This window comes from Chrysemys picta, chromosome 17 (assembly GCF_011386835.1).
Source record: "Chrysemys picta bellii isolate R12L10 chromosome 17, ASM1138683v2, whole genome shotgun sequence".
NCBI classification, from domain to species: Eukaryota; Metazoa; Chordata; order Testudines; family Emydidae; genus Chrysemys; species Chrysemys picta.
Genome location: NC_088807.1, coordinates 1398392 through 1418603, shown reverse-complemented (window position 1 = coordinate 1418603; position 20212 = coordinate 1398392). Strand labels below are relative to the sequence as shown.

Here is a 20212-nt window from a genome sequence, read left to right as displayed (position 1 = left end):
GGGGGGGCCTGCAGCGGATCGGGGTCGTGTCAGGTGTCACAGCCCGGGGGGGCGATGGGGGGCGCTGCGGCTGGAATTGCCCTGGGTCCAGCAGCAGGATCCTGGGGGGTGGGGGGGCTCCGTCACCTCTTGTCCTAAACTGCGGTAGTGGGGCATTGCCTGGGGATTGTTAAACACCCCCGCGCCCCACCCCAGAGGTGGCTGCATCTCAGCACTGGGCAAGCGGGCGCCGTATAACCAGCCCCCACCCCGGCCCAGAGGTGGCTGCATCTCAGCGCCAGGCACAGAGGCCCCCTATAACCAGCCTCACCCCAATCCACAGCCTCTCCCCCCACACCCTGCGGATACCCCACGAGACCACAGGCAGGGGCAAGCCCACACTGGGCTGCTCCTTTGGGGGGCGAGATGGGGCAGCTCATTTGCACTGCCCCCCCCCCAGCACCTCACATTCACCTGGGGGGGCTGGACACGGGGCCTGTCCCCTCGAGTGGGCGCCGGCCCCAGGGCGGGGGCTGCCTGACTCAGGGGCCCGGGGCCATTGGGTGTGATGGTACTGAGGGGTCTGAGCCCCCAGTGATGAGCCCTATAGATCTCCCCCCGGTGCCCTCACCGGGCCGGACCCTGCAGCCCCACATGGGGCCAGCCCTGCTCGGGCCTGGCGGGCGCCCTCCGGCACCGCCGCTCGCAGCCGAAACGCCTGGGGGAGACGAGCTGGGGCCCTGGGCCAAGAGTCCCTCACACCCTGCCCAGCTCCCCCCCTGCATCCCCCAGGTCCCCCTCTCCTGGGACCCCCAGCCACCCCCTCCTCCCACTCCCTGCCCCCTCTCCTGGGACCCCCAGCCACCCCTCCTCCCACTCCCTGCCCCCTCACCCCTCTGCATCCCCCAGCTCCCCCTCTCCTGGGACCCCCCCCAGCCAACCCCCTCCTCCCACTCCCTGCCCCCACTCCTGGGACCCCCAGCCAACCCCCTCCTCCCACTCCCTATCCCCTCTCCTGGGACCCCCAGCCACCCCCTCCTCCCACTCCCTATCCCCTCTCCTGGGACCCCCAGCCACCCCCTCCTCCCACTCCCTGCCCCCTCTCCTGGGACCCCCAGCCACCCCCTCCTCCCACTCCCTGCCCCCTCTCATGGGACCCTCAGCCAACCCCCTCTTCCCACTCCCTGCCCCTTCACCCCTCTGCATCCCCCAGGTCCCCCTCTCATGGGACCCCCAGCCAACCCCTCCTCCCACTCCCTATCCCCTCTCCTGGGATCCCCCAGCCACCCCCTCCTCCCACTCCCTGCCCCCTCGCTCCTCTGCATCCCCCAGGTCCCCCTTCTCCCACTCCCTATCCCCTCTCCTGGGACCCCCAGCCAACCCCCTCCTCCCACTCCCTATCCCCTCTCCTGGGACCCCCAGCCACCCCCTCCTCCCACTCCCTGCCCCCTCGCCCATCTGCATCCCCCAGCTCCCCCTCTCCTGGGACCCCCAGCCACCCCCCTCCTCCCACTCCCTGCCCCCTCGCTCCTCTGCATCCCCCAGGTCCCCCTTCTCCCACTCCCTATCCCCTCTCCTGGGACCCCCAGCCAACCCCTTCCTCCCACTCCCTATCCCCTCTCCTGGGACCCCCAGCCACCCCCTCCTCCCACTTCCTGCCCCCTCGCCCATCTGCATCCCCCAGCTCCCCCTCTCCTGGGACCCCCAGCCACCCCCCTCCTCCCACTCCCTGCCCCCTCGCCCCTCTGCATCCCCCAGCTCCCCCTCTCCTCCCACTCCCTGCCCCCTCTCCTGGGACCCCCCAGCCACCCCCCTCCTCCCACTCCCTGCCCCCTCTCCTGGGACCCCCCAGCCACACTCCTCCTCCCACTCCCTGACCCTTCACCCCTCTGCATCCCCCAGGTCCCCCTCCTCCCACTCCCTGCCCCCCTCTGCATCCCCCAGGTCCCCCTCTCCTGGGACTCCCAGCCACCCCCCTCCTCCCACCCCCCTGCCCCCTCATCCCCGGTCAGACGTGCCGAATCTCCGGCTGCCCCACGGAGTCCTGGGGGTCCCGTCTCCTGAACCAGCGGCTGTGGTAGCGTCTGATGCCCGGGGGGTTGGGGTGCCACAGGGCAGTGCCCACGTGGTGCTGCGGGGGTGGGAGCTGGGCCGAGGGTCCCACGGGGCTCTGGGTGCCCCCACGGGGTTCCCCTACGCGGCGTGGCAGGGGCTGGGGACGGAGGTGCCACCCCCAGGCAGCCTGCAGCCACGTGCCGCACAGGGCACCGTGTAGCTCGTGGGACACGGATGGTGCCAGGCGGGCACAGGCCGAGCTGCCTCGGTGCAGCACACGGCCCCTGTGGGCTCAGGAACTCGGGGCTGTGTCCCCCCCCCCGGCACAAGCCCCCGAGGCGCTGGGGGGGTGGGACTGTTGCTATGGTAAATGCCCCCCAGCGAGTGCTTGGGACCCCACGGTGGAAGCCGCGGCCCAGAGGTGGGCACCTCGCGGGTGGGTTTGGGGCAGCTCTGCAGGGGGGGTGTCCCCCAACACCCTGCACCCCTGAACCAGCCCCTGCCCCCCCCAGCAGTCCCTAGGGGGCAGGGCCCTGTGCCCCATTCCCTGCCTCCCGACCCAGCCAGCCCTGCGTTGGGGCCCCTGGCACCCCCTAGAGGGGAAAGGTGGGTGGGGGTCAGGGGGCGGAGATGGGGGGGCAGAGACAGATGGGGGGAAGGGAGTGGAGGGGGGGTCTGTACTGGGAGAAGGGGGACTCCCGGAAGCTGGGAGCGGGTCCCTGGGGTGCTGAAGGGGGGAGCTGGGGAGTCGTTCCCCTCCAGCAAGAGGAAATGCCCCACTTGCCCCCCCCGTCCCCGCCTGGCCCCGACCTGGACACGGCTCCACAATGCACCCCCCTCCCCGCAGGCCTGGGCTCCCCAGACTGCCGGTGCCCCTCACTCCCGACCCGCAGCCCCCTGCTAGCCCAGCCCTGCCCCCCCGAGCTCTGCCAGTGCCCCTCGCTCCCAACCCGCAGCCCCTGCTAACCTGGCCCTGCCCCCCCCAGCTCTGTCGGTGCCCCTCACTCCCCACCTACAGCCCCTGCTACCCCAGCCCTGCCCCCCCCCCAGCCCTGTCGGTGCCCCTCACTCCCGACCCGCAGCCCCCTGCTAGCCCAGCCCTGCCCCCGCGAGCTCTGCCGGTGCCCCTCGCTCCCAACCCGCAGCCCCTGCTAACCTGGCCCTGCCCCCCCCAGCTCTGCCGGTGCCCCTCACTCCCCACCTACAGCCCCTGCTACCCCAGACCTGCTCCCCCCCCAGCTCTGCCGGTGCCCCTCACTCCCGACCCGCAGCCCCCTGCTAGCCCGGCCCTGCCCCCCCCAGCCCTGCCAGTGACCCTCACTCCCGACCCGCAGCCCCCTGCTAGCCCAGCCCAGCCCTGCTCCTCCCCCCCACTTTGCCGGTGCCCCTTGTCACGGAGTATTGGGGAACTCAGGGCCCTGCACCCCCGGCTTCCTGCGATTCACCATGACTCTCAGCCAGCCAGTAAAGCAGAAGGTTTATTTGGATGACAGGAACACAGTCCAAGACAGGTCTTGCAGGCACAGACAACAGGGCCCCCCTCAGTTAGGTCCAGCTTGGGGTCCCAGGGCATGCCAGCCCACCCCCTTGGGGGGTCAGAGCCATCTCTGCCTCCCAGCCATCTCTCCAGCCTCCTTCCAGCTCGCTTCCAGCACTCTCCCTTCAGCGACCCCTCCCACAGCCTTTGTTCAGTTTCCCGGGCCCCGGAGTCATCTGACCTCCAACCCCCTCCTGGGTTCTCATGTTACAAGCTCAGGTATGTTCCCTTGGGCCGGCTCCCATCCCCCGATGCAGACCATCCTAGTCACACTCCCCTGTCAGCATTCACACACCCCAGCAAGAACAGTCCCAGTTCGTCACACCCCTCACTCCTGACCCACAGCCCCTGCTAGCCCGGCCCTGCCAGTGCCCCTCACTCCCAACCCATAACCCCTTCCTAGCCAAGCCCTGCCCCCCCCCAGCTCTGCCAGTGCTCCTCACTCCTGACCCACAGCCCCCTGCTAGCCCAGCCCTGGACTCCCCCCAGCCCTGCCAGTGCCCCTCACTCCCGACCTGCAGCCCCTGCTACCCTGGCCTGAAATCCAGATGGTCACTGAGTGATAGAAGGAGTCCAACTGGTGTCAAATCCGTCCCCCGCGGGGGTACAGTCCTGGCAGCTACGGAGCAACCCCCCCCCAACCAGTGCCAGGGAGTCTGCCCCCAGAAAGCTCAGCGCTCCCCCCCCCCCGGTTCCAGTTCCAGCTCCTCCCCCGCCAGACACGGGGAGCATGTGGGGCGATTCCTGCCGGCTGGGCTGAGGCCGGACTGAACTCATTGCACAGAAGCCAGTGGTTGGGTGCGACCGGCGCCCCCTGGGGGCACGATCTGTCCCTGCCGTCCAAGGGATTTTTCTCAGCGTACGAGCAAGTTTCGACTCTCGGGGAGACCGCTGCTGGCTGGGATCCCTGGGGGCTTCCTGGACTGGACTGGGCTACAGAGAGGAAACAAACATGTTAACACCCTGCGCTCACCCAGCCTCCGCCTCGCTGACTCCCCTCCCGCCAGGATCCACCCGCACCTGCTCAGTAGGGGGTGACATTGGTGTCAGCAGTGGGATATGGGCAGTGCCCCATGAGGGCTCCATCACCCAGCCCCTCCTCCCACTGCAGGGTCATGGGCCAGCTCGCCGGTGGGTGCAAACCAGTGCACGGCCCCCCCCTCGCCGATTTCCCATCAGCCCCCGGAGCTGCGCCGGCTGCAGCGGGGGAGGGGAGACAGATAGATATATATATATATTTGCCTTATCTCGAATAAGGAAATAGATCACTTGTGGTTGCTAAGGTAACCAGCAGCCGGAGATGCTCACCGGCTCTTAAAGGAGACGTGCCTCTTGGGGGGAGGGGGGCAAGGCAGCTGTTTAACAGCCGTGTGCAGCCCCACCATGTATCACAGGGGAGGCCCTGGACTGGGACCCAGGAGATCAACGTTCAGTTCCCACCTCTGCCACCGACTCCCTAAGTGACCGCGGCCAAGTCCGCACATCTGTCCCTGTCTCAGCTTCCCCAGGGGGGAAATGGTGATAAAAATCCCACCTGGGAGCCCTTGGGGGCAGGGTTTGTCTCCCTTTGGGTCTGGGCCCCAATCTCGGCTGGGGTCTGGGCAGCGCCCGGCCCGATGGGGCCCTGATCTCGGCTGAGGTCTGGGGAGCGCCTGGCATGACGGGGCCCTGATCTCGGTCGGGGTCTGGGGAGCGCCCGGTGCGACGGGGCCCTGATCTCGGCTGAGGTCTGGGGAGCGCTCGGCCCGACGAGGCCTGATCTCGGCCGGGGTCTGGGCAGCGCCCGGCGTGATGGGGCCCTGATCTCGGCCGGGGTCTGGGCAGCACCCGGCATGACGGGGCCCTGATCTAGGTTGGGATCTGGGCAGCGCCCGGCACGATGGGGCCCTGATCTAGGTTGGGGTCTGGGCGGCGCCCGGCGCTATGGGGGGCCCTGATCTCGGCTGGGGTCTGGGCAGCACCCGGCATGACGGGGCCCTGATCTAGGTTGGGATCTGGGCAGCACCCGGCGCGACGGGGCCCTGATCTCGGCCGGGGTCTGGGCGGCGCCCGGCACGATGGGGCCCTGATCTAGGTTGGGGTCTGGGCAGCGCCCGGCGTGATGGGGCCCTGATCTCGGCTGGGGTCTGGGCAGCGCCCGGCGCGACGGGGCCCTGATCTCGGCCGGGGTCTGGGCAGCGCCCGGCGTGATGGGGCCCCTAACCCCGGCTGGGCACTGCTGTAATCCCAATGGGCTCCCATTGGCTGGCTGGGCTCCTGTGTCACGCCGGGCGTGGGGGTCTGGCAGCTCGTCTCCGAATGCCCCTGAAGGGCAGCGGGGGGCTTGAGGAAGGCCAGGGCCATGCGGGTTGCTCTCGCTAGGTGGAGCTGGGGGCGCTCGGATGGGCTGCCGGTAGAGCCTGCCCTCCCCTGGCAGCTAAGCCGCGCCCGCCTGGGGAAAGGACCTGCAGCAGAGGAAGGTTGGAGAATTTCCAACTCCTGGGATGCCCCAAGCGAACCCCCCAGCAGGGCCAGGGCTGGCAGGAGAAACCCCCACGCACCAGCCTGGGCCCCACCGGGCCTGGGACATTGCTCCAGTCACAACACCTAGCACTCGTATAACACCTGTCAGCTAGAGGCCGGGGCACGGGGCTGGGTGCCAGGACTCCTGGGTTCTCTCCCCGGCTCTGGGAGGGGAGTGGGGGCTGGTGGTTAGAGTGGGGGGGCTGGGCGCCAGGACTCCTGGGTTCTCGCCCCAGTGCTGGGAGGGGAGTGGGGACTGGTGGTTAGAGTGCTGGTGGGGGGGCTGGGTGCCAGGACTCCTGGGTTCTCTCCCCGGTGCAGGGAGGGGAGTGGGGACTGGTGGTTAGAGCAGGGGGCGGGGGCGGCTGGGCGCCAGGACTCCTGGGTTCTGTTTCAAGCTGTGTCTTTGGGCACACGGAAAGGGCCAGCAGGTAACAATTCCCTCACGGGACCCCAGCGTGCCGGGCATGTGCCGGTGCCGGGGTCCCGTCCAGCGGTGACCGGGGCCTTCCGGCCCAGGCAGAGTTTGCAGCAGGGGAAGTCTTGGGACAAGTCCCTTTCATCCAGGGAGGGAAGTGGGTTTGGTGTCGGGGTGGGGCTGGCCTGGGGGCTGGACATTGGCTGGGACCCAGGTGACGGGGCCCTGGTCTGGGCAGTGCACGGCGCGACGGGGCCCTGACGCGTGTCCGTGCTTTGGGCTGGAGCATCAGTCTAGATGCTGCCCGTCTGGCATGTGACCCCCCCTGAGCTCACCCCCCCCCCAATCTGCCATGATCCCCGCACCTGTGCCCCCCGCCCTGTCACGAGTCACCCCCAGCCAGTGCTCTGGGGACCCCCCCCCCGCAGTGAAGCCCCCGGGGGGTGTAATTGCCTCCTCCCGGGGCGGGGGAGGGCGCACGGGCCCTGCCTGCCTCACCTGGGGGGGAGGGGCTGCAGGCTGGACTACATTTCCCAGGATGCACCTGGAGTTTTGGGAGGCCCCTGATTGGCTGCCCCTGCCCCACATCAGCCCCGGAGAATGAATGAAATTGTACCGAGCTCCGCCGAGCCGAGCGGGGAGCCGGGCTGCGGGGATGGCCGCGGCGGTGCACAACCCGCTCAAGTCGTGAGTACCGGGCCGAGCCGAGCCGAGCCGGGCCGGGCCGGGCCAGGGGGAGCGGAGTGGGGGGCGCCTCTATTGTGCAGCTGATGCCCCCCCAATAACCCCACCCCCAGCCCAGCCCCTCCTGCTGCCCCCCCCCCCCCCCCGTTTGAATCCCGTCCCGGGGGGCGCGCGGGGCCTCGGGGCTCGCTTGTGCCGGGGGGGAGCGCCGGGGGGGCTGCAAATTCCATTGTGCGGCGGGGGGCGGGGGTGTCACCGCTGGCGCCGGATTCAGGCCGGTGGGCAGGGGGCGGGGCCGAGCCCCCGGCCCAGACAGCGGGGGGGGGCGGCTCTCGCGGTGCCAGGGAGACAAAGTTCCTTTGGGGTCAGGGGCCTGGGCCAGAGCCAGCCCCACTCCCCGCCCCCCCCCCCCGCCGGCGTGCCCCACTCCCCGACCCCCCATCCATCCCCACATCCTCCTGTGTGTCCGTCTCCAGCCAGTCCCCCCCCCCCCTCCGGCTCCCTGGGTCCATCGCCAGCCCCCCCCACCTATCTCCATCCCTCCCGCCCTGCACAACCGCCCCCCCCCCCCGTCTGTCCATCCCCAGACACACCCATCACCGCCGCCTCTGTCCTTCCGCCCGCTCAGGAGAGGGGCAGTGGGTTTGGCCCGGGCCTGGCTGATTGGCAATGCGGGGGGGGTCACTGCTGCTCTCACGGGAGGAGGCATTTGGGGGGCTGAGGGGGGCAGTCCCAGCCCCTCCCTGCTTGGCCGGAGATGGCTCTGTCCTAAGCACCCCAGTGACGTGTTTAAGGGTACTCGGCTCCTGGGTCGGGGGAAACTGAGGCACCGTGAGGCAGGGACTTGCTAAAGGTCTGTAGCAGAGGTGGGGCTAGAACCCAGGAGTCCGGACTGCCCGTCCCCCATTCTCTAACATTAGACCCCCATCCCAGTGCCAGGGTAAAACTGCTTAGCCAGGACTCCTGGGTGGTGGTGGTCTAGTGGTTAGAGCAGGGGGCTGGGGGCCAGGACTCCTGGGTTCTATACCCAGCTGGGGGGGGGGGGTCGTAGTGGTTAGAGCAGAGGGGGCTGGGAGCCAGGACTCCTGGGTTCTATCGCCAGCTGGGGGGGGGGGTCCTAGTGGTTAGAGCAGGGGGGGCTGGGAGCCAGGACTCCTGGGTTCCAGCCACTGATGTAACCACGCCCCGCGGGGGGGAGCCGGGAGCCGGGGCCCCGCCGGCGGCCGAAGGGTTAACCCCTCGCGAGCGAGCGAATGGCAGCTGCTCAGGTGCCTCATCACGCAGACAGCAGGGCCCTCATTAGCATCTCATTATCCCCGCGCAGCCGCCTCCATCTTCCCCAGCCCTGCCCCCCCGGGCCCCTGGACCTGGGGGATCTGCACCAAGCAGGGAGGTGCCCGCCCCGGCCCCGGCTTCCCAGCGGCCCCAGGCTCCAAGGAGAGGGGAGATTGTCCTGCGCTGGGGGTCCCCTGTCCCAGGCGCCGCCCAGACCCCGGCCGAGATCAGAGCCCGTCGCGCCGGGCGCCTCCCAGACCCCAACCGAGATCGGGGCCCGTCGCGCCGGGCGCCTCCCAGACCCCAACCGAGATCGGGGCCCCGTCACGCCGGGCACTGCCCAGACCCCGGCCGAGATCAGGGCCCCGTCGCGCCAGGCGCTGCCCAGACCCCAACCGAGATCAGGGCCCCGTCGCGCCGGGCGCTGCCCAGACCCCAACCGGGATCAGGGCCCATCGCGCCGGGCGCCGCCCAGACCCCGGCCGAGATCAGGGCCCCATCGCACCGGGCGCCGCCCAGACCCCAGCTGAGATCAGGGCCCATCGCGCCGGGCGCCGCCCAGACCCCAACCGAGATCAGGGCCCCATCGCGCCGGGCGCCGCCCAGACCCCAACCGAGATCAGGGCCCCATCGCGCCGGGCGCCGCCCAGACCCCAGCTGAGATCAGGGCCCCTCGCGCCGGGCGCCGCCCAGACCCCAGCTGAGATCAGGCCCCGTCGCGCCGGGCGCCGCCCAGACCCCAACCGAGATCAGGGCCCCATCGCGCCGGGCGCTGCCCAGACCCCAACCGAGATCGGGGCCCCATCGGGCCGGGCGCTGCCCAGACCCCAACCGAGATTGGGGCCCCGTCGCGCTGGGCGCCGCCCAGACCCCAACCGAGATCAGGGCCCATCGCGCCGGGCGCTGCCCAGACCCCGGCCGAGATCAGGGCCCATCGCGCCGGGCGCTGCCCAGACCCCGGCCGAGATCAGGGCCCATCGCGCCGGGCGCTGCCCAGACCCCGGCCGAGATCAGGGCCCATCGCGCCGGGCGCTGCTCAGACCCCAACCGAGATCAGGGCCCATCGCGCCGGGCGCCGCCCAGACCCCAACCGAGATCAGGGCCCATCGTGCCGGGCGCCGCCCAGACCCCAGCTGAGATCAGGCCCCGTCGGGCCGGGCGCCGCCCAGACCCCAGCTGAGATCAGGCCCCGTCGGGCCGGGTGCTGCCAGACCCCAGCTGAGATCAGGCCCCGTCGGGCCGGGCGCTGCCAGATCCTAACCGAGATCAGGCCCCGTTGGGCCGGGCGCTGGCCCGACAGTGATGCGGTCCCTGTGCCCAGAGCTCGCAGCTTGAACAGAAAAGGGCAGGATCATTATCCCCATGTTACAGATGGAAAACAGAGGCCCAAAGACAAAGTGCCTAATGTCACACAGGGAGCAGATTCCTGGGTTCTCTCCCTGGCTCTTGGAGGGGAGTGGGGGCTGGTGGTTAGAGCGGGGGGGCTGGGAGCCAGGACTCCTGGGTTCTCTCCCAGCCCTGGGAGGGGTGTGGGGGCTGGTCGTTAGAGCGGGGGGGGGGGGCAGGGCTGGGAGCCAGGACTCCTGGGTTCTCTCCCTGGCTCTGGGAGGGGAGTGGGGGCTGGTGGTTAGAGCGGGGGGGGGGGGCAGGGCTGGGAGCCAGGACTGCTGTCCCCGCAACCTCATGCCATCCACTGAAGGAGGCTTCTCCCCCCCCCGCCCCCACTGCTGGAGACTCCAGATGCTACAAGGGGGTGGGGAGGTCAGAGGTGGGGCCTGTCCTGGAGATCAGCCTGGCACCCCAGTGTAACCTGGCCCCCCAATCCCTCTGGCACCATCCCCCCAGCAGCCCCCCGCCCTGAGCCTGGGGGGCTGCAGTTGCAGGGGGGGTGCAGGGAGGGGGCTCCGCTCACAACCCCCATCTCCCCTGGCACCCTCCAACCTCCTGGCCCTGAGTGGGGGCTGGGCCGGGATGCAGAGGGGGGCAGAGGGGGGCTGTGCCTCCGGTTCCGCCCCCTTCCCTTTGGCACCTTCCCTGAGCCCCCCAGGCCCCTCCCTCACTGACGGACCCCCCCTTCCCCAGGCCCAGCCAATCCGGCCCCTCGGGAGGCGGGCCTGCCAGCTGTCAAACGCGAGGCATGCTGGGAGCTGTAGTCCCTGCCCCCTTCCAGCTGTGACCCCCCCCTGCGCCCCCCCGTGGCCCCCCCGGCCCAGCGCCGCCTCGCGCAGCCCGGGAGGGGCCCCGGGGCAGGGCCGCAGCCAGGGGGGCGCGGGGGGTGGGCGGGGGGGCTGCATCTCCCAGCGTGCACCGGGGCGCGGTGGGGGGGGGGGGCGCGATGGGCTCCCCCCGGCTGGGGAATGAATGAAACCGGCCGGAGTCCGGGGCCAGCGCGGGATGGGATCGGCCCTGCAGGAGCCGCTGCGGGGGTGAGTCCGAGCCGGGCCCGGGGCCCCCCCGCAGCCGGAACCCCGGCCTGCCCCCCCCCCCCCGCAGCCTGGCTCCCCCTCCGCGCCCCCCGCCGCCGGACCCGGGACTCCCCCGGCCTGGCCCCCCCCCGCAGCCTGGCTCCCCCTCCCCCTCCGCGCCCCCCGCAGCCGGACCCCCGGCCTGGCCCCCCCCCAGCCTGGCTCCCCCTCCCCCTCCGCGCCCCCCGCCGCCGGACCCGGGACCCCCCCGCACCCCCCGCAGACGAACCCCCGGCCTGGCCCCCCCCGCAGCCTGGCTCCCCCTCCCCCTCTGCGCCCCCCGCAGCCGGGCCCGGGCCCCCCCCCGCAGCCGGACCCCCGGCCTGGCCCCCCCCGCAGCCTGCCTCCCCCTCCACTTCCGCGCCCCCCGCAGCCGGACCCCCGGCCTGCCCCCCCCCCGCAGCCTGGCTCCCCCTCCCCCCCCGCAGCCGGACCCGGGACCCCCCCGGCCTGCCCCCCCCCGCAGCCGGACACCCCCCCGCGCCCCCCGCATCCGGACCCCCGGCCTGGCCCCCCCCGCAGCCTGGCTCCCCCTCCCCCCCGCAGCCGCACACGGGACCCCCGTCCCAACCCCCTTCAGTCGGACCCCCCGGCCTGGCCACCCCAGCGATCACTACCCGACCTGGAGCGTCTGTGCCCGGGGTTTGGACCCTTCGCCTGCCACCGTCCTGGGCTGTGTCCGGGGGCATCGCCGGGGAGCGGGCGACGGTTCGGGCTGCGACGGGGGGTGAGGGGGGAGCTGGGCAGGGCACTGATGCTCCTGTGTAGGTGGATGGACAGACAGAGGGTCGGACGGATGGGCAGCGCCCAGGACTGGCTGGTGGCGCCGATGGGCCGCGTGCGGCTGGGCCGCGCCCGGGACTGGCTGGTGGCGCCGATGGGCCGCGTGCGGCTGGGCAGCGCCTGGGTCGGGCTGGTGGCGCCGATGGGCCGCGTGTGGATGGGCAGCGCCCCGGACTGGCTGGTGGCGTCGATGGGCCGCGTGCGGATGGGCAGCGCCCGGGTCGGGCTGGTGGCGCCGATGGGCCGCGTGCGGGTGGGCAGCGCCCAGGACTGGCTGGTGGCGCCGATGGGCCGCGTGCGGCTGGGCAGCGCCCGGGTCGGGCTGGTGGCGCCGATGGGCCGCGTGCCGGTGGGCAGCGCCCGGGTCGGGCTGGTGGCGCCGATGGGCCGCGTGCGGGTGGGCAGCGCCCACGACTGGCTGGTGGCACCGATGGGCCGCGTGCGGATGGGCAGCGCCCAGGACTGGCTGGTGGCGCCGATGGGCCGCGTGCGGATGGGCAGCGCCCAGGACTGGCTGGTGGCGCCGATGGGCCGCGTGCTGCTGGGCAGCGCCCGGGACGGGCTGGTGGCGCCGATGGGCCGCGTGCGGATGGGCAGCGCCCGGGTCGGGCTGGTGGCGCCGATGGGCCGCGTGCGGATGGGCAGCGCCCGGGTCGGGCTGGTGGCGCCGATGGGCCGCGTGCGGATGGGCAGCGCCCGGGTCGGGCTGGTGGCGCCGATGGGCCGCGTGCGGATGGGCAGCGCCCGGGTCGGGCTGGTGGCGCCGATGGGCCGCGTGCGGCTGGGCAGCGCCCAGGACTGGCTGGTGGCGCCGATGGGCCGCGTGCGGCTGGGCAGCGCCCGGGACTGGCTGGTGACGCCGATGGGCCGCGTGCGGCTGGGCAGCGCCCGGGACTGGCTGGTGGCGCCGATGGGCCGCGTGCGGATGGGCAGCGCCCGGGTCGGGCTGGTGGCGCCGATGGGCCGCGTGCGGATGGGCAGCGCCCGGGTCGGGCTGGTGGCGCCGATGGGCCGCGTGCGGGTGGGCAGCGCCCGGGTCGGGCTGGTGGCGCCGATGGGCCGCGTGCGGGTGGGCAGCGCCCGGGTCGGCCTGGTGACGCCGATGGGCCGCGTGCGGATGGGCAGCGCCCGGGTCGGGCTGGTGGCGCCGATGGGCCGCGTGCGGGTGGGCAGCGCCCGGGTCGGTCTGGTGGCGCCGATGGGCCGCGTGCGGGTGGGCAGCGCCCGGGTCGGGCTGGTGACGCCGATGGGCCGCGTGCGGATGGGCAGCGCCCGGGTCGGGCTGGTGACGCCGATGGGCCGCGTGCGGCTGGGCAGCGCCCGGGTCGGGCTGGTGACGCCGATGGGCCGTGTGCGGATGGGCAGCGCCCGGGTCGGGCTGGTGGCGCCGATGGGCCGCGTGCGGGTGGGCAGCGCCAAGGACTGGCTGGTGGCGCTGATGGGCCACGTGCGGATGGGCAGCGCCCGGGTCGGGCTGGTGGCGCCGATGGGTCATGTGCAGCTGGGAGATGGGGGGGCCTGGAACAGGGGAGGGGTTGGGAGAGGGATTATTTAGGGATTCTTCGAGCATGTGAGCAGCAAGATTAAGTACCACCCAGTAACCCCCCGCAACACCCCCCCAGCCCAGCCGGTGCCCCTCACTCCCGACCCGCAGCCCCTACCAGCCCAGCCCTGCCCCCCCAGCTCTGCCTGTGCCCCTCACTCCCGACCCGCAGCCCCTGCCAGCCCAGCCCTGCCCCCCCAGCTCTGCCGGTGCCCCTCACTCCCGACCCGCAGCCCCTGCTAGCCCAGCCCTGTCCCCCCAGCCCAGCCGGTGCCCCTCACTCCCGACCCGCAGCCCCTGCTCGGCGCTGGTGTCTGGTGCTGCCCCTGAGCTGGCGGAGGGGAAAGGCTGTGGAGGGGTGACCTGTGCTCGGGGTCCCTCCGTTCTGACCCACTGGGTCCTTCCCTCCCCATTAGCCATAGTAGAGGTGGTGGGGGGCTGAGTGTGGGCGATCCTCGTCCCGGTGTCCGTGCCCCCCACCCTGCCTGGGACTCGCTGCCCCGGACGTCTGGGTCCACGTGGGCTGCCGGGGGGGGGGGATGATCTGGTCTCATTAGGGGCTTGTGCGGCCCTGGGGCGGGGGGGAGATGCTGGGATTTGGGGGGTGCAGATGCTCAGGGGTGGGGGGCAGCATCGGGGGGTTGGGGGAGGCTCTGGCGGTCAGGAGGGGGGTCGGGCCGGCCTCAGCCCCCCTGACCCCTCCGACCCCCCCCGTCTCGCCAGCCTGGGGGAGGAGTTCTACCGCGAGGCCATCGAGCACTGTCGCAGCTACAATGCGCGGCTCTGCGCCGAGCGCAGTATGCGCCTGCCCTTCCTCGACTCGCAGACCGGCGTGGCCCAGAGCAACTGCTACATCTGGATGGAAAAGACCCACCGGGGACCAGGTGAGCTCTGCCGGTGCCCCTCACTCCCGACCCGCAGCCCCCTGCCAGCCCAGCCCTGCCGGTGCCCCTCACTCCCGAACCGCAGCCCCCTGCCAGCCCAGCCCTGCCGGTGCCCCTCACTCCCGAACCGCAGCCCCTGCTAGCCCAGCCCTGGGCTCCCCCCAGCTCTGCCTGTGCCCCTCACTCCCGACCCACAGCCCCTGCCAGCCCAGCCCTGCCACCCCAGCCCTGCCGGTGCCCCCACTCCCGACCTGCAGCCCCTGCCAGCCCAGCCCTGCCGGTGCCCCTCACTCCCGACCCGCAGCCCCTGCTAGCCCAGCCCTGTCCCCCCCAGCTCTGCCAGTGCCCCTCACTCCCGACCCGCAGCCCCTGCCAGCCCTGCCGGTGCCCCTCACTCCCGACCCGCAGCCCCTGCCAGCCCAGCCCTGCCCCCCCCCCCCCAGCCCTGCCGATGCCCCTCACTCCCAACCCACAGCTCCCCCTTCTTGGCCAGCAGCCCCTGCAGCCGAGCCGTGGGGCTGTGAACACTGGGGGTTGGGGGGGGAATCTTGGGGCTCATGTCACATACCCCTCCCCCCTCCTAGGCCTGGCCCCGGGGCAGATCTACACGTACCCGGCCCGCTGCTGGCGCAAGAAACGGCGACTGAACATCCTGGAGGATCCACGTCTGAGGCCTTGTGAGTTCAAGATTGGTAAGAACTGGGGGGGGGGGGGGGGGGACGGGGGTTGGGGGAGGGGGAGCGGGAGGAGGGGGAACAGGGGATGGGGACATGAGGGACCGGGGGGGGGGAAGAGTTTCATCCTGGTGCTCTCAGCCCCTCCCTGTTGTGGCCCCCAGATCACCCCCTCCCCCACCAGGGGCTTTGGGGGGGCAGGGGCGGCTGGGGTTGGGGGCTCAGTTGGTTTCCATGGTAACGCTGAGGGAGATCGGAGCCGGGGGTGGGGGGGCGCTATCGGGGTCTCTCCCAAGGTGTCGGAGCGCCGGGGAGCCTGTATTTGGGGGCCCGGCCCAGCCGCTCTAACGTGCCGCCCCCCCAGACTGCGAGGCCCCCCTGAAGAAGGAGGGGGGGCTCCCGGAGGGGCCGGTGCTGGAGGCTCTTCTCTGCGCCGAGACCGGGGACAAGAAAACGGAGCTGAAGGAGGAGGAGCTGGTGCTGGACTGTCAGGTGAGGACCCCCCCAGCCCCCCAATCCCTCCCAGGGGCGAGCCCCCCTCAGGTTTGGTCCCTGCCTCCATCCTATCCCTGGGGGGCTCCCTGGCGGGGTGGTGCCGTGGGGTGGGGGAGCCAAGGCTCTGACCCCCCCCCCCGGCTCTGACTCCCCCCTCCGTGTGTGGCAGAAGCAGCAGGCGGGCGAGTTCCCCCACGACCTGGAGGGCGACGACCTGGAGGACGACATCCCCCGACGCAAGAACAAGGCCAAGGGCAAGGTGGGGCAGGGGGTCTATGGGGGAGGGGGAGCTGGGGGTCTATGGGGGAGCTGCAGAGAAGGGGGCAGGGGTGCGGGGTGTATGGGAGAGGAGGAGATGGTGGGAGCCCAGGCCCCCCCGGGGCGCTCCCACCCCCGTTGGCTCTGTGCTGGCCCTGGGGCGGGAGCTGGGGAGCCTGTCCGGCTGCATCTCACCCCATTCCCGGCCCCCCAGGCCTACGGGATCGGGGGCATGCGGAAGAGGCAGGACGCCACCTCACTGGAGGACCGTGACAAGCCTTACGTCTGCGACAGTGAGTGTGTGGGGATGGGACCCAGGCGTCCGGGACGGCAATGCAGGGCACTCACCACTAGGGGGCCCCACAGCCTCCAGCTCTGGGGGGCGGATGGGACCCAGGCATCCGGGACAGCAACGCAGGGCGCTGGGCACTAGGGGGCCCCACAGCTGTGTGGGGGGGAGGGGGCGGATGGGACCCAGGGCGTGGGGCACTAGGGGGCCCCACACCTATGTGTGGGGGACGGAAGGGGTGGATGGGACCCAGGCGTCCGGGACGCAAGGCAGGGCGCTGGGCACTAGGGGGCCCCACAGCTGTGGGGGGGGGAGGGAGGGGGCGGATGGGACCCAGGCGTCCGGGACGCAAGGCAGGGCGCACACCCTCAGCTCCCAGCCCAGGGGATTGGCCGTGGGGGGGCTGGTTCTGGGGGCTCTGACCCTGCCCCCCCCCACCAGTCTGCGGGAAGCGCTACAAGAACCGCCCGGGGCTCAGCTATCACTACACCCACACCCACCTGGCGGAGGAGGAGGGCGAGGAGAACGCGGAGCGACACCCCCTGCCCCTGCACCGCAAGAACAACCACAAGCGTGAGCCCCGGGAGCCCCACAGCCGGGTCACTGTCGGGGGGGGGGGGGGGGGAGCAGGGCCCCACGGCCGGGTCACTGTTGGGGGGGGAGCAGGGCCCCACGGCCGGGTCACTGTCGGGGGAGAGGCCTGCAGGGCCCCACGGCCGGGTCACTGTCGGGGGGGGGGGAGCAGGGCCCCACAGCCGGGTCACTGTCAGTGCGGGGGGGCTGGTTTCCAATAATTCAGTGGGGGGCAGTTTGGGGGTGACCAGCCCCCTGGGGGGCAGCGGGATGGGGATCCAGCCTGGCCCCAGTCTATCCCGTGCTCCATGCCCAGCCCCCCCTCGGAGGTTCCTGGGGGCTCGTAAGACAGTGCCCCTCCCCCCAGGGCCCACGCTCTTGTCAGGGGTGCCTAGGTGGGGTGGGGGGCTCCCCCCAATCATCGGCTGTTGGCGGGGGGTGGGTCTGGGTTTAACCTCCTTCTCTGTCTGGTTTGTGCTGTTCCTGTCAGAGTTTTACAAAGAACTGAACTGGGTCCCCGAGAACCAGCGCAGACACACAGGTAACCCCTCAAACCCCGGCGGGGGCAGAGCCCATCTCCCCCCCCCCCCAGTGCAGGGCCTTGAACATGACCTGGAGAGGACGAAAGTGACTGGGGCATCGGGGCCAGCCTGGGGAGACTGCCCCCAGCCCCCAGTGCCTCCCACCACTCCCCCGGCACGCAGTGCCCCCCACCTCCTGCTGAACCCTCCGCCCTGCAGCCCAGCGCCCCCTGGGGCTGTGGGGCGGGTGTGGGGGGGGCTGTGATCTGAGACACGAGGGAGCCAAATCCCATTTGCTGGGGGTGGTTTGGAGAACTCAGATTGGGGGCCTAGCCAGAGTGGCTCTCCCGGCCCCCCGCCCCGACGCCCCCCTGGAGCTGCCCGTGTCGTGCACAGCTGGGACCCTTCCGGGGCTGGCCCTGGGGCCAAGGCTGGGCTGCCCCTTCCCAGCCGGAGAGGGGAGCAAAACGCACAAAGCCGGATCCCCGCAGCGGCTGGGGCGGCGTCAGGCTGCCAGGGCACTGTGCTGAGGAAGCTCGCAGCAGTGGGAGGCTTGTTGCGTAACCTGGGGCTTCCCCGTTGGAACCAGGCCGTGTCGGGCGCCCCAGGGCCGGGGGGTGGGGGGGCTGCTGCACCCCCTTCATCTCCAAGTCCCCTTGCTGTTTTCCAGCTAAGAAAGCTCCGGACGGCTCCGTCATTCCCAACGGCTACTGTGATTTCTGCCTGGGCGGGGCCAAGAAAACCGGCTGCCCCGAGGACCTCATCTCCTGCGCCGACTGCGGGCGCTCAGGTAACGCCAGCGGGGCCGGGGGGCACAGAGCCGGGGCGTCCGGTCGCGCTGTCCCTGCAGGAGGGGCTGGGCCCTGCTCTGCAGGGGGGTGACGGGAGCTGCTCTGGGACGCCCGTGGCTGGTGCCCTGAGTTTGTTGGGTCTCAGCCTGGCCTGGCCCCGCCCCGGCGGGGGGAGAATCTCTCGCTCTGGGCCATCACCCCCACCCCCCCGACGCTCCTTGCTCTGTCGCCCCTGCAGGTCACCCCTCATGTCTACAGTTCACAGTGAACATGACAGCGGCCGTGCGCACCTACCGCTGGCAGTGCATCGAGTGCAAATCCTGCAGCCTTTGTGGTACCTCGGAGAACGACGTGAGCCCCCCGGCCCCCCACTCCCTGCACCCGCCAGCCCTGAGCCCCCACCCCCATGTCCCCCCACTCCCTGCACCCGCCAGCCCTGAGCCCCCCCCCACATGTCCCACCACTCCCTGCACCCGCCAGCCCTGAGCCCCCCCCATGTCCCCCCACTCCCTGCACCCCTTTCAGCCCCGATTCCCCCCCTCCCACTGCTCCCATCCATCCCCCTCTGCCCAGCCCCCCGCCCCGGGCTGGTGTCGCTGCTCCCCACTGACCTGCCTTTCCTGCCCCCCCCGGCAGGACCAGCTGCTGTTCTGTGACGACTGCGACCGGGGCTACCACATGTACTGCCTGAGCCCCCCCATGGCAGAGCCCCCCGAAGGTGAGCTGGGCAGGGGCGGGGGCGGGGCCGGGGGGGGAGGCTGGGGGGCTAGGCTGACGCTCTCTCCGCCCCCCAGGGAGCTGGAGCTGTTATCTCTGTCTGCGGCAGCTGAAGGACAAGGCCTCGGCTTACATCACGCTCACCTAGAGCCACCTGCTGGGGGGGGGCACCGTGACCAGAGCGAGAGACCCCCCCCCCCGACTCCAGCACCCCCGGGGGGGGCCTCCTCTGCAACCCCTCAGCCAAAATCCTCCTCAAAGCCATAACCGCAGGTGGGGGGTGGGGCCAGTGCTAGGCCTGGGTGCTCCCGGGGGGGGGGGGCTGCTCCCCAGAGACCCCCCCCGACTGGCTGGGGGGGGTCCAGGGGAAGGGGTATTTGCATGATGTGAAAATAGAATTGGTTTTTTTTTCCTTCTCCCAGGGCTGGGGGAGGGGACAGTCACGGGGGGGGGGAGGGGGGAAGAGCACTGCCCCCCCCAGCTGTTCCAGCACAGGCCCTTAGTGCTGGGGGGGGGATTAGCACATCCACTGCTGCTCCCCCATTCCAGCCCCCCCCGCCGGGGGGTATTTATTTTAGTGCAAGAGGAACCGTGGGGGGGCAGTGCCCCTCCCAGAAGCTGTTTGATGTGGGTGTTTATTTTCTGTTGTTCCTGGTTCAAAAAAGGGGGGAGGGGAAGTGTAAAACCCCCAAAGCTGCCGGGGGCAGGAGATGGGCACTTCCGGCAGCCAGCACTGCCCCCCCCGGCTTTCCCTCCCCCTTTGTGTTCATGGTGTCGTTCTGGTGCTGCCGTCTGCAATGTGCTTGGATTGTTCTGTGCATTAAAACATGGTCAGTGGCCCGGCCTCAGTGTCTTTTCTCCCAGAGCTGGCACGAGAACTCAGGCGTCCTGGCTCCCAGCCCCCCCCCTCCCCTCCCACAGCTGGCACGAGAACCCAGGCGTCCTGGCTCCCCGCCCCCTGCCCCCTTTCCCCTCCCAGAGCTGGCACGAGAACCCAGGCGTCCTGGCTCCCAAAGCCGGCAGGAGAACCCAGGCGTCCTGGCTGCAGGGACGGGGGTGGGGGGGTGCATACAGGGCATTTGGGGTGAGGCCAGCCCCAGGCATCACAGCAACCTGGGAGTCAGCTGCCGGATTTGCCCCCCCAGCCCTGGGGGGAGTGTACGGGGGGGGCTGGTGGCAGCCTTCAGCTGTGACCTACTTTTTACCCTGATTATACCCCCAGCTGCCGGATTAATCTCTGCCCTCCCCGGGGTGTGTGTGTGTGTAAGCACACAACCCCCCCCCCCATCCCAAAGAGGACCAAGCAACAATCCCTTGGCTAGGCCGGGCTCTGGTGGGGGTCGAGCGGCTAGAGCCAGGCTGTGGGTCGGTCCCAGAGGGGAGGGTGAAGAGCCCCCCCCCCCCCCGGGTTACTGGTTACATGTGTTAGGGGAGCAGGCCCTGCTGAGGTCACGGTGTGTGTGTGGTGGGGGATTTAAAGGGGATTTTCGTCGCTCTGCAGCAGGGCCGAATGCAGGGCCCCCTTTGCGCCGGTCATTTCACCCCTGTGGGGGGGAGGTCTAAGGCCTCCCCACAGAGGGCAGGTCCCTGCTGCTAGGGGCACCCGTCCCATGGCTGCGTCCCAGCCGATTCCGGCCCTGCAGGCGAGGGGCTGGCTGGAGCCTGGGGGGGGTGGGGGGACAGGGCTGAGGGCTTGGTTCCAGCCCAGGGCGCATCCCCCCTCCCCGAGGGGACTCACCCCTCCTCTGCCCCAGGTGGCTGGAGCTGGG

At 71.4% G+C, this 20212-nt stretch overlaps 1 protein-coding gene across 3 annotated transcripts; it reads left to right on the top strand.

Annotated features, from left to right (window-relative positions):
• The first annotated feature begins 7031 nt into the window (after positions 1 to 7031).
• Positions 7032 to 19280, top strand: DPF1 (double PHD fingers 1). 3 transcript variants are annotated; one of them, XM_065571390.1, is made up of 12 exons: positions 7032 to 7178; positions 13965 to 14125; positions 14710 to 14802; positions 15164 to 15291; positions 15464 to 15553; positions 15767 to 15845; positions 16283 to 16414; positions 16905 to 16955; positions 17606 to 17725; positions 17965 to 18077; positions 18363 to 18444; positions 18521 to 19280. In XM_065571390.1, the coding sequence occupies exons 1-12, from the start codon at positions 7096 to 7098 to the stop codon at positions 18589 to 18591; spliced, it is 1203 nt and encodes a 400-aa protein (XP_065427462.1). In that variant the 5' UTR covers positions 7032 to 7095; the 3' UTR covers positions 18592 to 19280. The 3 variants fall into 3 exon arrangements, with proteins under 3 accessions (XP_065427462.1, XP_065427461.1, XP_065427463.1); XM_065571389.1 differs by having other exon boundaries at positions 14710 to 14817; XM_065571391.1 differs by lacking the exon at positions 7032 to 7178 and adding an exon at positions 10589 to 10876 and having other exon boundaries at positions 14710 to 14817.
• The last annotated feature ends 932 nt before the right edge of the window (positions 19281 to 20212 follow it).

What these genes read in the sequence shown, in the direction of transcription:
- DPF1 (XM_065571389.1), top strand. Translation starts at nt 7,096, where the DNA reads ATGAAATTGTACCGAGCTCCGCCGAGCCGAGCGGGGAGCCGGGCTGCG. An exon ending in GTGCACAACCCGCTCAAGTC is followed by an intron (nt 7,179 to 13,964) that starts GTGAGTACCGGG and finishes CCGTCTCGCCAG; the next exon opens with CCTGGGGGAGGAGTTCTACC. An exon ending in AAAGACCCACCGGGGACCAG is followed by an intron (nt 14,126 to 14,709) that starts GTGAGCTCTGCC and finishes CCCCCCTCCTAG; the next exon opens with GCCTGGCCCCGGGGCAGATC.